Source organism: Triticum aestivum, chromosome 1D (assembly GCF_018294505.1).
Source record: "Triticum aestivum cultivar Chinese Spring chromosome 1D, IWGSC CS RefSeq v2.1, whole genome shotgun sequence".
Classification (NCBI taxonomy): Eukaryota; Viridiplantae; Streptophyta; class Magnoliopsida; order Poales; family Poaceae; genus Triticum; species Triticum aestivum.
The window spans coordinates 168,062,908-168,079,518 of record NC_057796.1 but is presented as its reverse complement, the minus strand read 5'-3'; the positions used below and the strand labels follow the sequence as shown (position 1 = coordinate 168,079,518).

General features: G+C 47.3%; 1 protein-coding gene across 1 annotated transcript in view; it reads right to left on the bottom strand.

The window, feature by feature from the left end:
• Positions 1-2,088: 2,088 nt before the first annotated feature.
• Positions 2,089-16,611, bottom strand: part of LOC123180859 (E3 ubiquitin-protein ligase SINAT5) — a 29,467-nt gene continuing 14,944 nt past the window's right edge. Inside the window, exons 2-3 of the mRNA XM_044593028.1 lie at positions 2,789-3,175; positions 2,089-2,670 (exon numbers count right to left, since the gene is read on the bottom strand). Coding sequence (XP_044448963.1) covers positions 2,311-2,670; positions 2,789-3,175 — 747 coding nt within the window. The 3' untranslated portion in view covers positions 2,089-2,310. The remainder of the gene's footprint in view (positions 2,671-2,788; positions 3,176-16,611) is intronic.

Sequence of the window (16,611 nt, the reverse complement as noted above, 5' to 3'; positions counted from 1 at the left end):
TCATTGCTGGGAAGGGTGCTAGGTAGGGGGGCCCTATCTCCCCCTGTTGTTTAATTTAGTAGCTGATGTATTCACTAGAATGTTGAAGAAAGCTATTGATAATGATTTGATTGCTGGGGTTTTCCCCCCTTCCAATCTAGCTGGTGTGAAAAGCATGCAATATGCTAATAACACCTTACTCTTTTTAGATGATAACATTGATCATGCTAGAAATCTGAAATGGTTGCTCTCTTGCTTTGAGCACCTCTCTGGCATGAGGATTAATTTCCATAAGTGTGACTTAGTCCCTATCAATATTAATAGTGAAGTGGCTGCTTTTGCTCAAACATTAGGATGTAAGCTCAGTTCTTTCCCCCGTTAAGTATCTTGGTGCCCCTCTCCATCATAGCAAGGTGAGAAGAGAGGATCTTCAGCCTTTGGTTGATAAAATCATTAAAAGGGGTGCTGGATGGAGAGGGAGGCTCCTCTCTTTTGGCAAGAGACTTGTTTTAGTTCAAGCTTGCCTAGCCATTATTCCTTCTTACTTAATGGGTTTTATTAAATTTCCCAAATGGGCTATTAAGCTTATTAACTCCCAACTAGCCCATTGCTTTTGGGATGACTACGAAGGTCACCACAAATACCATTTAGCATCTTGGGGCTCCCTCACTATGAGAAAAGAATTTGGGTTTTTGGTATTACAGATATAGTTGATATGAATTTGTGTCTATTAGCTTCTTGGGTTAGTAGATATCACAAGGATAATGGGAAAATTTGGAAAGACATCATTGATGCCAAGTACAATACCCAAGGTCCAATTTATTTGCCTGTGTTTCTACTGGTGCTTCCCCTTTTTTGGAAAGTGTTCTTTGGGCTGCTAAAGCCTCTAAATTTGGTTTCTCTTGGAACAGAGGCAATGGCAAAAAAGCTAGGTTTTGGGAGGACCACTGGTTTGGTTCTACTCCTCTAGCTACTCAATATTGGGAGCTTTATTCTCTTACTACTGAGCAAAATCTAATTGTTGGTACAGTTTGGGATGGCACTGACTTGAAAATTACCTTTAGGAGATGCTTCCTTGAAAATCTTCTAATGTTGTGGTTTGAACTGCTTGAGATTGCTAAATCTATTATCCTTTCCGACGAGGAAGACACTTTAGTCTGGAACCTCAATTCTAGAGGAGTATATATTGTTAAGTCCTTTTATAAAATAGTAAACTTCAGAGGGGTGCTCCCTGTGAATACCCCAGCTGTCTGGTCTATTAAAATCCCTGCTAGGAATCATATATTTCTCTGGTTGTTGGCCAACAACAAGCTGTTGACCAGAGATAATCTGCAGAAAAGACAGGAAGTCCCTGATCCTACCTGTGTTTTTTGCACTGAACTTGAATCCTACCACCATCTATTTTTGGTTGTGTTGATTCCTTGGAGTTCTGGAGAACTGTTGCCAAGTAAACTGGTTTTAGAGGAGAGATCAATATGATGTCCTTCTCAGATTGCTGGTCTAGGGGTGATAGTTTTGCTGCTATTAATATTATTCATGCAGCTGGCCTTTGGGCTATCTGGAATTTAAGAAATGACATGGTTTTCAACCGCACCACGTGGTCTGCTTTGCAGGCTATTTGGCGCAAGACGGCAAGACCACGGTGAGCCTTACGTTATGGGAGATGCTATCCTCCGACCGTGTCAAGCTTCATCTACAAAAGGTGGCTCAAGAACTGGAACAATTGTCAAGAGACCCACCACTACTGTTGTGGCCGGACCCAGGCTGAAAACGGCCAGGCCCCTGAAGACCTGTCTTCTCACTTTGTGACGCAGTGGGAGCTGCTGTTTGCTGGAGACGTCCACATTGCATAATCAGTCTCCTACTGCTACATGTAGTTTTGGGGCCTCAGTTTGCTCGCCTTTCTGCCACTTGTGTATCAGCATGTTTAGGAACCTTTCTTCCGCCCAGTTTCTACCCATGCATGCAGACTGTTGTTTGGTTTTCTTTGTGTTTTCTTCTATAGTTTCTTGCTGAGGCAGCGGTTAGCTGTCCTCCGCGTGCTGGAATTGGTGTATGTCAGACGCTGGTTTTCTTTGCTATGCAAATGGAGCTGGGGTTTTTGTGCCCTTTTCCTCTAAAAACATTTATTGGCCAACTTGTAGTGTTTCATGGTTTCGTTATACACAATTACTTACTTTACAAGACATTTTACACCTCTAAAAATTGCCTCAAGCTCAAGGTAGTACAGCACTGGGACTCTCACTGGACTATCGAAACAAAGAGGACATGTCAGTGGATAAATAACAAGCCCAGCCGCACAACCATTTTCATCGCTGGACGTTGCTCGCCTCAGCTACAAAGGTTGGGTATACAGGTTCCCTCCGGATTGGGCTGCTCTTTCCAGATCCGTCCAGTCACCCTCAGCTTCAGCTCCTTCCTGTCACCGCCGGAGAAGAACAGCGCCATGTTCCTCTGGATGATGAGGCCATCATGACTGTCCCGAACCTTCCGGTGACTGTCACGAATGCTTCTAGGGGTGCCCTCCCATACCATCTTCCTACCGTTACCACCAACCTCGAGGCTGTAGGTGTAGTTCCTTGCTTCGTTCTCGTCCCCCATGAAACGAAGGAAAGCCATGTATACTGGTGCCATGCCGAGCTGGAAGGCCTCAAAGTGCAGGCAGAAGTATTGTCCAAAACAATGGAACACCTGATTCAACGAAAACATCAAATCAGCAAGTTAAGGTTGTGAAAAGCATCCCAAACCTCAGATTGAAAAATAAGATGATTTCACACAGATGTCTAAAAATGAGTACCACGAGACTTACTGTTAGCATCCAGGTGGCATTTTCAACCTCTCGTGGATTGGACTTGACATATCTATGGTTGAACGTGCAGCCGCTGTGCATATCGACTTTGTGATCATCCCTCAAATGTGCAACAAGGAAAGGTATATCACCAGCCACAGCACATTCAGAACCAGCATAGGGGCAGTTATATGGCCTGAAGCTGCACTGCCCTTCATGTTTTATCTTGCTGTAGTATGGGAAGATCTCTGGACAACCTAAAGAGCAGTACTTACAGGGAAGCTCTAGTGATTCTGCTACTTTCTCCAATGCCAAGCACCTGATGTCGCCAAGCTCTTGTCTGCATGTAGGGCAACGGTTGTGCACCCTAGCCTTGCATGTCGAACATAAAGTATGTCCATTTTGGCACTGTAGAAACATCAAAGTGCTAACAATCAGATTACAAAACTATACACATAATAGCCTTCAGATGATGAACAATATGTTTAGCACCGCCAAGAAAAATGGGTTTCAATAAAAACATGTGAGAAGGGTTTCCATGATTGTTAGTGACCCTGTAATAAATGCTTCGAGCACAACATAACAACATGCATGTTTTCTCTCACATATGATTGTCCAACAACTCAAACTTCAAAGGATAGCCTTCACTAACTCAACAATAGAGTACCTATATTTTTTATCTGGCTAGGACCATAGAATAAAGATCATACAGAAGTTGAACTGAGAAATACCACACGGCTTTACTTTTTTTAGCAAATGGAAAAGATTCTCACTTGCTGCCACATAAACATTACATCTATCTACAGAAAAAGACTAACATTTAGAGTCTTCAAAATTGTCTGATTCCTAAAACTGAGTACAGCCAGTTCATATACAGCTAGATCAATGTGTGACATGAAAAACACGGAATTAAAAATTCCATGTTGAGAGTTAAAAAAATTAATTTAAAGATCCAACATAATGAACTTGTTACAATAGGTAAGAGAAAATAGTGGCCAACATTGCACATGTGCAAGGTTTTTAGATAATGGGTATGACAACTTCAATGGTACAATGGAATAGAAACAAGGTAGCCAATCATAAGCACTAGCAATATTATTTCATGTAAAGGGATGATTAGTGATATTTCCTAAGTATCATTTTTGGATGAACCAATAAGGGTGATGGTTACTAGCGCAAGCAAGCAGCTACATTAGTCAGGACAGGCAAAAGAGTTATATTTCTGGCAGTGTTCAAGTCCACTAGGTTGTTCCAAAAAAAAGGAAGGCTCAATAGCAGGAACTAAGCAGGTGCACGCCTTGCTATCAAGAATTGAGAAACAGGCAAAGGCACAGAGAAAACTCAGGCTGCGATAAAGAACAGATGAAAGGAGGAAAGTGAAAGTAGCTACCTTATCTGGCTCATTGTACTAGCCAAGGCCCAAAATGGCCAAGCCCCCAACCCTAGCAGCCATTAAGAACAACTCCGGCAAGGAAATAAAACAGGGTAGGAGAGGCTGAGACCCACAGATGCTCCTTCAGTGACTCCGCGGAGATCCCCACAGGCACTTCAACCTACCAGAGCACCAAGCTCGTCCTTCACACCAGTACCCTCTCAAGTGGCAGGAGAAATCGTGGTCGATTACGGGGAGCTAGATTCATGGCGGACAGCCTCGATCCAGTGGGAGAGGACACCCCTCAGCCGCTGACAAGTTCCCCATCGCATCACCATGCTCTACCTCGCTTTGACTCGCCGATTAGCGGTGAACAACGGTAACAGGCTCAGCGCCGATTAGCCAGCCATCTTTCAGAACATTGACAACTGGCAAAAATATGGTTGCCATATAGAAGTCACTCTTGACTTTCTGAAGTCTATGAAAGTGTGGCTACCTAGCAAGCAAATTTAGCTCTCTTTACTAGACAATAAATTTCTCTCTGTTTCTGGACTTCTTATCACCTCTCTTCCACCCAGTCGATTTAAAGAAATCGAAATGTGAATATGTTACTACTCCCTCCGTTCCGAATTATAAGATGTTCTAACTTTTTTCTGAATCAGATGTATAGACACGTTTTGGTGTGTTTGTTAGCTCATTTCAGTCTGTATGTATTCCCTCCGTTCCTAAATATTTAGAGATTTCAATAGGGATTACATACGGATGTATATAGACATATTTCAGAGTATAGATTCACTCATGTTGCTCCGTATGTAGTCCACATTGGAATCTCTAAAAAGACTTATATTTAGGAACGGAGGGAGTAGTTCATATTGAAATATTCAAAACGTCTTATAATTCAGAACAGAGGTGATACATCATTACAGTGATGTTACTCATATTCTGTCAACATCACTAATTATTCCCTGATTTCACTTTTGTCTCACAGAACTCATGTTCTTAAAAGATAATTCTCCCTGTTTCCCAACTATAAATTGCAACTGAGTTCAGGAGTGATGTACGTTCCATTCAAACAGAATACCTATGGAAATAGAGGTGATTGCATTGGTATAGGTAATTATGTTGAATATCTAATGTAAAGTCAGTCTCCTCTCTCTAGCTTTAAACAAAATGGCAAAGATAATGTCTCAACTAGATGCCACAGTAGTTTGCTCATGTCCAAACAGGGTTGATATGCCTGGATTATCAGTTTAATAACAATCTGACTAACCGACAACGGAAGACACAGAATCATCGAAACAGCCAGTCTAATTACAATGTTCAAGCAGGAATTTATATCCAAGCTGAAATGGCATGTTAGCACTACAGTTGTTACAACTGAAGTTAGCACAGATGATACAGCTGAAGAGGTAACAACAATAAACTTCAATTTTCAAGATAACTCAAATAAGTGAAACAACTGTGATGAAATATAGGCGACACCTGGCTTTTCAAGTTTCCGGTGTTAGAAATGTTCTTGGAAAATGGTCCTTAAGAAAAGAAAATTCAGCGTGTGGAAGCCGCAGCTCTCCATATGCTTCATTCATGTTAGCATGGAGAGTGCACAAATGAGTCAACCAAAAAGCAAACATGTTAGATTGCGCAACCATTATGTTTGGTAAACTATCTCGTTGGAGAATATGAATCCGGGGTCCCAAATCTGGATATATGAAAAAAACTGAGCAGAGAGCATTTGCATACCATTACTTCACTTCCATTGATATCTCTCATCGATTGTTGTGCTCTAAATTTTGCAAGTGCAACTAAAAAGCCAATCCTTGTTGCAGAGAATACCGACATAGAAGGTATGTCTAGTTGTGCATTGTCATATTGTTCTTACTATATCTGTACACAATGCACTCCCTCGGATTCCAGCATATAGGGGAGTTCCTCACTCATTTCAACTGCTATCTTTTGTTGAAGCTAACTGTGATTGCCATCAAATCGTCCAAAACGGGGCGATGGTAAGTGCCTATAGTGCCTCCTGAGGGTTTTGAATGATTAAAAGACAAAACAGTTAAGGGACTAATGTGTTTGCGAGATTACACAGGTGAAAGTCCCTGAGGATTTGGTTTAACCAAGAGTTATCTTTCCTACTTCTAAAGTTTTGAGTTGGTGGTCGTTCGTTCACTACCAATGTCACATGGGACATGCCCCTCTACCCTGAAGTGGACCATCCAACTGACAAAGCTTAAGAGACAAAACGTCAGGCAATCGATTCCTTCCCCACGATCCTTCTCGTGCATCTTGCCTTATCGTTAATTTTTTTCTAATAAAAAAAGAAGTCATCCCTATCGAGACCCTTCTCGCCTCCACCGCTTCTACCGCCTGCCCATGGCTTCCACCAATGCTGGGCCTCGCCGCCGCCAATCTCCACCAATCCCGCGTCTCGTCGCCGCCAATCTCCACCAATCTTTCTCCCCCGTCCACCACTATAGGCAATCCCAGTTCAAATTTCAAATCACTATGTACACCGGCCGACTCCCAGTTGCTCCTCCATCTTCCCCTTTCCTCTTTCTTTCCTCCACACCTTGTTCGTCGCCCTGCTCGGCCGCTTTCGCCCGGCCACTCTCGCTGCCGGTGCCACTCGATCCCCGTCGTGGCCTCATGGGTACGCGGAAGCCGCACCCCCTGCTTGCGTTCTCGCTCGCCATCCTGGGACTGCATGGAGGCCGCGCAGCCTGACGGCATGCCTGCCCGTTGTCGCCGGAATCAAAAGCTCAGTGCTGCCACGTCGACCAACATCTGGACCATCCATCCCGCTCTGCGCTGCCTGTGATTTTCCATCCGAGCACATCGCTGGCTCTTCGGTTCTATTGATCTATTCACGTTTTCTGGGTCTCCAATAGGTACACACCATGGCTCCTGATTGAGACATGAGTCAGTTGGTTTGTAGTTTTATGAACTGTACTTTACTGTTGTAGTTGAATGTATGCACGAGACATGACTGTGGATTGTAAATTTCTTTCATGATGCTTGTACTTCATGCACGTTCATGTCTTTCTGCTTGAAACTTTCTCTGTCTTCTATGTGTTCTAGAAAATATGATTCATCTCTGAACATGAGCAATTTGTACTTCTTAGTGCTTACTCAAACGATTACTCCTTGCAATTCAGATTAGACTTACAAGTCCGTGTGTACAGACATAATAAAAATAAGATGGGCAATTCAGATCAGATTTGAATACAAGAAATTCATTCAGTTTGAGATACTATTTGTTTTAGGTGAAGAGATTGCCAAATATAATCATGATATAGCATACAGCATGAGGTTAATGAGTGCAAAAGGAACTTTTAGGTGACTGAAAATCTGTGTCAGAATGTACAAAAGGTTCATATACAGCTAATTAGGTTAGATAGAAAGAAACGAAGGATATGCTCAAATTGGAGACGTGATCTGTTCCTAAAAACAGATTGCTTCAGACGCCTATACCTGGATAGGAGTGCAGACAATATAGAGAAGTACAAGATGGCGAAGAAGGCTGCAAAGCGAGATGTTGGTGAAGCAAGGGGTCGGGCATATGAGGACCTCTACCAACAGTTAGGCACGAAGGAAGGCGAAAGGACATCTATAAGATGGCCAAGATCCGAGAGAGGAAGACGAGGGATATTGGCCAAGTCAAATGCATCAAGGACGGAGCGGGCCAACTCTTGGTGAAGGACGAGGAGATTAAGCATAGATGGCGGGAGTACTTCGACAAGCTGTTCAATGGGGAGAATGAGAGTTCTACCATTCAACTGGACGACTCCTTTGATGAGACCAGCATGCGTTTTGTGCGACGAATCCAGGAGTCTGAGGTCAAGGAGGCTTTAAAAAGGATGAAAGGAGGCAAGGCGATGGGCCCTGATTGTATCCCCATTGAGGTGTGGAAAGGTCTCGGGGACATAGCGATAGTATGGCTAACCAAGCTTTTCAACCTCATTTTTCGGGCAAACAAGATGCCTGAAGAATGGAGACGGAGTATATTAGTACCAATCTTCAAGAACAAGGGGGATGTTCAGAGTTGTAATAATTACCGTGGAATTAAGCTGATGAGCCATACAATGAAGCTATGGGAGAGAGTCATTGAGCACCGCTTAAGAAGAATGACAAGCGTGACCAAAAATCAGTTTGGTTTCATGCCTGGGAGGTCGACCATGGAAGCCATTTTCTTGGTACGACAACTTATAGAGAGATATAGGGAGCAAAAGAAGGACTTGCATATGGTGTTCATTGACTTGGAGAAGGCCTATGATAAGATACCGCGGAATGTCATGTGGTGGGCCTTGGACAAACACAAAGTCCCAGCAAAGTACATTACCCTCATCAAGGACATGTACGATAATGTTGTGACAAGTGTTCGAACAAGTGATGTCGACACTGATGACTTCCCGATTAAGATAGGACTGCATCAAGGATCAGCTTTGAGCCCTTATCTTTTTGCATTGGTGATGGATGAGGTCACAAGGGATATACGAGGAGATATCCCATGGTGTATACTCTTTGCGGATGATATGGTGCTAGTTGACGATAGTCGGACGGGGGTAAATAGGAAGTTAGAGTTATGGAGACAAACCTTGGAATCGAAAGGGTTTAGGCTTAGTAGAACTAAAACCGAGTACATGATGTGCGGTTTCAGTACTACTAGGTGTGAGGAGGAGGAGGTTAGCCTTGATGGCCAGGTGGTACCCCAGAAGGACACCTTTCGGTATTTGGGGCCAATGCTGCAGGAGGATGGGGGTATTGATGAAGATGTGAACCATCGAATCAAAGCCAGATGGATGAAGTGGCGCCAAGCTTCTGGCATTCTCTGTGACAAGGGAGTGTCACAAAAGCTAGAAGGCAAGTTCTACAGGACGGCGGTTCGACCCGCGATGTTGTATGGCGCTGAGTGTTGGCCGACTAAAAGGCGACATGTTCAACAGTTAGGTGTGGCGGAGATGTGTATATTGAGATGAATGTGTGGCCACACGAGGAAGGATCGAGTCCGGAATGATAATATACGAGATAGAGTTGGGGTAGCACCAATTGAAGAGAAGCTTGTCCAACATCGTCTGAGATGGTTTGGGCATATTCAGCGCAGGCCTCCAGAAGCTCCAATGCATAGCGGACGGCTAAAGCGTGCGGAGAATGTCAAGAGAGGGCAGAGTAGACCGAATTTGACATGGGAGGAGTCCGTTAAGAGAGACTTGAAGGATTGGAGTGTCACCAAAGAGCTAGCTACGGACAGGGGTGCGTGGAAGCTTGCTATCCATGTGCCAGAGCCATGAGTTGGTTGCGAGATCTCATGGGTTTCACCTCTAGCCTACCCCAACTTGTTTGGGACTAAAGGCTTTGTTGTTGTTGCTGTTATCTGTTCCTAAAAACGTGAAGAAACCATGGTTGGATCTTTGACGGTTTGATACCTAGATCATGTACCAGATCCAATTCCATCAATATTATAAAAGTACAGCTTCATATGAATGTATTCTTAAAGTGAAAACTCAACATTGCTCAATATTTCATTTCTCCAGGGAATCGTCGGTAACTACTTTTAAAGTAAGGACTTATTTGGGCAATGTCTTGCCGTCCAAGTGATTCCGCTGCTAAAGCAAAGCAAGGTCCTTCTTATCTCAGCCCTTCAAATTGTGTGTATATATAGAACTATATATTATCATAATTCTTGAATAATAAGATAGGCTGACATAGTTCACTTTGGAATAATTGCAGCGGTGCTGGATGAACATGATAAAGCAAAGAAATTGTGTCTCGGCACTGTGCGCCATAGTTCAACAGGTTTGTCCATAAGGGAGCCATTGAACACGGGAAACTTAAGTGATTTCTCCTCGGACGAAGAACCTGTACTTAACCAATTAGCTACAACATTTCCTGCCTTCAGTACGGGAACATTAGTTCGTGTGTTGGAACAAGGAGAAAGCTCAAAGGGTATTGTTCTCTAACTACATGACGTTTTTATATGTCAATATATCAATATATTTGCACAAGTACGCTGATTATGAAAACTATTTTTCCTGGGATTATTTAAGGGAAAAAGCGATCCTATGATTCTGCTCGCTATGCTAGCCTTACAGCAGAGCAAAGAACAGCCAGACAGGACCGTGATAGAGCCCGCAGGCAAAGTTTAACACCTGAGGCTAGGGAAGAGGTCAATGCTCACCGAAGAAGTCGCATGCAAAGTTTAATACATGAAGAAAGACAAGAAAAGAATGCACGTCGAAGAGCGCGGCGGCAGAGTTTACCACCTGAGCAGAGGCAATCATTGCTAGATCGGCGCAAGGCAAACTATATTGTTGGGCGAGACACGATATGTGCTGAATCCATCGCAATGCGATGCCCCGAGCTAGGTGCTTCATCGTCAAGAAACCCATCATTGAGCACACCGGCATCAACTGTTGGAGATGGTACTAAAGTCCCAATCTGTATTAACTTTCTTCTATTCAAAGATTTATTCCATCGTATTTACTTGCTCACCCAAATACAGATGCTCGAGAAATGCTCCATAAGGATATCATGGATATGGACACCATCCTTGAGTCTGGTGCTTCACCGCCGGCCATTTCATTTTTGAGCACACCAACGTCCACCATTGGAAACGGTAGTAAAACTCACACCTGTGTTCACGCTTTTCTTCTAAAAGATTGTTCTGTTATTTACTTGCCCACCCACATGCAGGTCTGGTGGAAACCCTCACCGGCGATCTCACTTTAGTACCATCTTGATAACTTCCTCGAAGATGTTATGCATGAAGGAACAATCCCCGAAGAGGACATGGACGAGGAGCACTATATGTTTGCTGGTGAAGGTACATTTTGATGATGTTAAGATAATAATGAGCAAATTCTGTTATATTAATTATATGTTTTCATATAAATTAAATTGCTTGAATTAAAATACAAAACAGGTGGGGACATTGGTGAGGTCTTAGAACCAGCTGAGCTAGCAGATGCCTCTATCCTCAGTTCTAATGTCCCCGATCCTTATGAACATGTCTGCTCAAATATCCCTGATAGCACACACGTGTTGAAGCCCATGGCAGATTGTAAACACTCTGGAGCAAAGAGGTTTGAGTACGAGCCAAAGTCATTTTGTTGTCGTGGTGGGCAAATCAGGTTACATGAGGAACCTCCCTTAGAACTCCGGAGGTTGTGGTCAAGCTCAGATGGCAACGCGAGGCATTTTCGCGACAACATTAGGTTCTTCAATGGACACTTTTCCTTCACCACCCTTGGTGTAAGCCTTGATAACAAATATACGATTATGAGGTTGGGGGTGTACACGTTTCAGGCGCACGGACAGATTTATCACAACATATATTCATTTGGCCCTAGCGAATCATGTGGGCCATTTGCAGTTGTACTTTTACGATGACGATCCGGGCTTGCAGCATCGGTTTCAACACTCCCCTAGACTTGACCAGGTGGTCATTAGAAGGCTGGTTGACATTCTTAGGGACAACCCCTACTCGCAAACTTTTAGGAGTTTGGGCCAAGCTGAGGACATGGAGGAGTATCGTATCTCTGTAAACACCGACCCAAGGATGGACCAACAGACATATAATGTGCCGTTGTCTTCAGAGGTAGCTGCCGTTTGGGTCAAGGGAAATGATCTTATCAAAAAGTTTAACCGTAGTATTGTCCTCTATGGGAACAACAATGTGAAAGTATGGAATAAAGCCATATTATGGATGCTATGACCCATTGTCGTACCCTCCCTTTTTCCGAGAGGGGGGGGGGCTTGGTTGGCATGCCCAAATCCCAAAGGTTGGTGTGTCCTTGGATGAGGTGCTTCGGCCCCATGATAATGAAAATGAGGGCCCAGGTTAGCCTTCTTAACTATTAACCCTCTTCTTACTAAGAATTGCACCGCTTAACATTTTTTCATCTTTACATTTCAATAGATATCAATACTCGGTTGTGTGTCTCCGTTCGAGACTACTACTGTTACAAAATCCAGATGCGTCGTGGGATATTCAATCCCATATTATACGGCAAGCGTCTTTTCCAGCAATTTGTGGTTGACATGTACATAAAGATTGAGGGTGCAAGGCTTGACTACATCCGGGGTCACCAGAAGGAGATATGTGTCGATCTTTACAAGGGAGTTGTTGATAGCATAAATGCTGGCGAAAGTCGTGCTGATGCGGTAGGCAAAAGGACGGTACTCCCGGCAAAATTCATCGGGGGAAAGCGAGATATGAAGCGACGGTTCATGGATGCAATGGCCCTGGTTCAGAAGTACGGGAAGCCCGGCATCTTCCTAACGATGACGCACAACCCCAACTGGGAAGAGATAACACGTGAGCTTGAACCTGGATAGACGCCTCAAGATCGTCCTGATCTCATCGTTCGGGTCTTTCAAGCGAAGCTAGCAGATTTGAAGAAGCAACTATTTAAGAAGCACATCCTTGGTAAAGTGATTCCATATGTCTATGTTGTTTCCGCATGCTCACTTCCTCCTTATCATGGAGTCTGGGTGCAAGCTCATAGTTCCAGAACAGTACGGCCGTCTCATCTCGGCTGAGCTCCCGGACAAGCATAAGTATCCAGAGCTTTATGCGATGGTCGTTAAACACATGATGCATGGGCCATGTGGTGTCCTCAATCCCAAGGATGTGTGCATGTAAGACGGGCATGATGCATGGGCAATGTGGTGTCCTCAATCCCAAGAATGTGTGCATGCAAGATGGGGGTTGTAAGAATTGATATCCACGTCCTTTTAACTCAAACAACCGTCCAAGGAAAGGATCCATATCCTATGTATCGAAGACGCGATGATGGTCTTTGGGCACAGGTTCGAGGGCGGACGCTGAATAATAGGTGGGTTGTGCCATACAACCCTTACCTTCTTAGGAGGTACAACTGTCACATCAATGTCGATGTGTGCTCGAGTATCAAGGCGGTGAAGTACCTATTTAAGTATAAATACAAGGGCCATGATCGGGCTTCAGCTTCCCTTGACGAGGCTGATAGCAATGGCAACATCGACGAGATCAAGCAGTATAGGGATGCAAGGTGGCTAACACCGCCAGAGGCGTTGTGGAGGATCTACAGCTTTAACCTTAGTGGGATCTTCTCATCTGTGAGACAATTGCAACTTCACCTCCCGAACATGCATATGATCTCATTCAATGCAAGAGAGGATCTGAGTGATGTCGTTACTCGGCATGGTGCCTCCAGAACAATGTTGACCGAGTATTTTGAGGCAAACAAGAAATACCCGGAGGCTCGGGCATTGTTGTATAGGGATTCCCAAAGGCATTCGTATGGGATGTATGTAGAAAGCAGGTAGGCAGAGTCGTGTCGGCCCATCCAGCCGAGAGGGGCGATACTATCTCCGAGTGCTCCTAAACCATGTCGTAGGCGCAACCTCCTTTGAAGAACTTAGGACAGTCGATGGATTTGTTTGCCCAAGCTTTCGTGAAGCCGCTGAAAGGAGAGGCCTTGTCGAGGCCGACAACACAATCGACGAGTGCATTGCGGAGCTGAGCTATTCCAGATCCATCCTCACTTCGAAGGCATTTTGCGACTGTCGAATGTGGGGTTCCGGCAAACCCTTAAGGTTCGAACTCTGGGGTGCGCGCGAAGTCTTTCCCTCCTACCGATCTTCGCCCTAGCTCACTAAGATCTCGCGGACGAACTCGACGAACTCGCAACACAGAAAGACACGAGATTTATACTGGTTCGGGCCACCGTTGTGGTGTAACACCATACTCCAGTGTGTGTGGTGGTGGATTGCCTCTTGGGCTGATGATGAACAGTACAAGGGGAAGAACAGCCTCCTGAGGTCGGGGCGTTCTTGTGCTTGTCGAACTTGTGCGGGTGAGGACTCGATGCCTCTACTGTGCTGGCTAGCTCTACTTATATAGGCCCTGGTCCTCTTCCCAAATATTGAGCGGGAAGGGAGCCAACAACGGCGGGCAAATTTGAAAGGGGACAGCTAGTACAAACTATCCTGACAAAAGTGGTCTTCGCCTGCGAAAGGCTCTGGTGGTGACGCTGTCTTGGGCTCCACGATGACCTCCGTCTTGCCGTCCTCCTGGTCTCGGTCTCGTTGCACCGATATAGCAACCTTTGCCTGATGCCTCGGTACTCCTCGCCTGCGCTAGCCTTCTTAGCACCAAAGAGGAAACAAGGACGCTGCGCGCGCTGGCGCCCGCCTGGTGCCGGTCGTCATGGCTCACGTCACGAGAGCCTCGTGAGGTTTGCCCCGCCTTGATATCTCCGCTCTTCGTGAGCCTACCTGGCTAGGCCACTCCTGAGGAGGTCTTGCTTCGTCCGCCTCGCGAGGCTTGGCCCCTCGCGAGGGTCTTGGATGCCTTGTTGATGAAGATGGGCCATACGGCCCGCTGACGGCAGGCAAGTCTGGGGACCCCCGTTCCCAGAATGCCGACAGTAGCCCCCGGGCCCAAGGTGCGCTCGGGCTTGGCTTCGCGGCGAAGCCAAGGGTCAAGTATGGAGCGCCGCGGGCCCCCAAAGCCTGCGGCCTCGGTTGACGCGTGGCGGTTGATTGGACGTGGGCGTCTCCGCTTCCCCACGCTGCCTCGGCAACTGCACGACTTGACAAATCCCTGCGACATGCAAGGAAAACCATTATTACCTGCGATCGTGGGAGGCGCCGGTTGGCCTTCTTTCGCTATAAATGGGAAGGGGGGGCGAAGCCCCCGTCGCCCATCTCTTCCTTGCTTGCTTGCTCCTTCCTCCTCGCTCCACTGCTAACAACAATGGCGCCTATCAGAAGGTTCTCTGCTGAAGAGAAAGGAAAGGCCCCCCGCGATGATCCGGGGCCGCTCCCGCTGAAGAAGAGGCCGGTCCACCGCCGTGATGAAGCGGCGATGCAGGTGGTGACGAGGCCTTGGTGCGAGCGGCCTCCTCCCGGGTATCCGCTACCCTTGTATGCCCGAGCCGAGGGCTCAAGAGGACGGAGCGACGAGCGGCGTCACCCGCGCTGCGCTCGTGGTCGCCGCGCCACGGCGACACGCGTCCATGCCGCGGACTCCTCGCGCGAGCTTGTGCTATGGGCGCCGATGCCTCCAAGCTCTTGGATCCGCTTCCCTCGGTTCTTCTCCGACGTGATGCCGCCAAGGGGGCCTCTCGAGCTCTGGTTGCAGCACGCCGACTGCGACACTCCGGCGACCGGAGCAGAGATCGAAGCGGTCCCCACCGGCAAGATCTTCATGACTCGCGGCTGGGGCGAGGTCGCGCGGGTCTGCCATGCGAGGGGCGCCCTCGCGATCCACTTCGCGTATGACGGCGCCTCCACGCTCTTCTTCAAGGTCTGATGCGGAGGGCCGCCGCCTGGAATGCTGCTCCGGAGAGGAGCGTCAGGCTGACGCGCGCTCCGCTCGCGGCCACTCCAGCAGCAGCAGCCCTTGGGAGTCCAGCAGCTCTCCTGAGCTCTACGAGACTCCGGAGACGAGCGACGACAGCTACGTGCCGCCGAGCTCTCGCCGCGCTCGGAGCAGAGCCACGGCGTCCGGCCGTCGCCGCCGCTGATCTGGATGGGGTTGGCGCCGGCCTCCCGTGGCCCACTGTTGATGATGGCGTCCGCCACGGGAGGGTGTAGATAGGATCCCTCTTAGTTCTAGCTTTTGTTCCCTGCGAAGAATCATAAAGTGCCCCATGGGGGCGTGTAAAGGGTCTGTAATGTCTTTTGCGCTCATCTTCCCTGTTATGAAAATTTGGTGAACGCATGTCCCGTTAAGGCTCGGTCCCCCCTTTCTTCCCTCGTGATAGCTTGTTGCTCTACGCTGACAGGTCCCGGTCCCCAGGCAGGCTACAGCCGTCGCTGGTATGCCAGGCCGCGTGCCGTGGTCAAGGCCAGGAGGTGTGCGGCCCGAGGTCCAGTAAGAGCCCCTGAGGCGCGATGCTCAGGAGGTCCCCCTTAGCGCTCAAGCAGCCATGGTAAGGCAAGAAAGAGAGTCGACGTGGCCGCAACGGGGCTGCGGCGAGGGTGACCCTTAGGCCCCAACATTTAGCCGATCCGAGAGCGGGACTTATCTTGTTGGTTTCGTGGCGATTCCTGGTGGTGCGCTAGGCCTGCGCGCCAGCTTGTGCGGCATAGCTAGGCCGGCCCATACGAGTTTCCCTCCCCCATGCTCTCCTTAGTGCTCTACGTCCTCAGGTCCCGGCCCTCGAGCAAGCTCAGCCGCCGCTGGTATGCCAGGTCGCGATGTCGTGGTCAAGGCCAGGGGTGAGGGCTAGAGAGCCAGTAAGAGCTCCTGAGTCGTAATGCTCAGGAGCCCCCCCTTTAACGCGCAAGTGAATTGCACGAGAGAAAAGGAGACTCGCGGTGCCGCCTGCTATCCTCCCCATGGGATCCCTGTGAACAGGCACAAGAAACACGGTTTGCCGTTATAGCTGCCAGCCTGCCGCTGGCTGCTCTGGGATGAAGTGAAGGCACTGAGGGCCTGGTGAGGTGACGTGCGCGGGGCGTGCCGCGAGCCAGAGCTCGACCG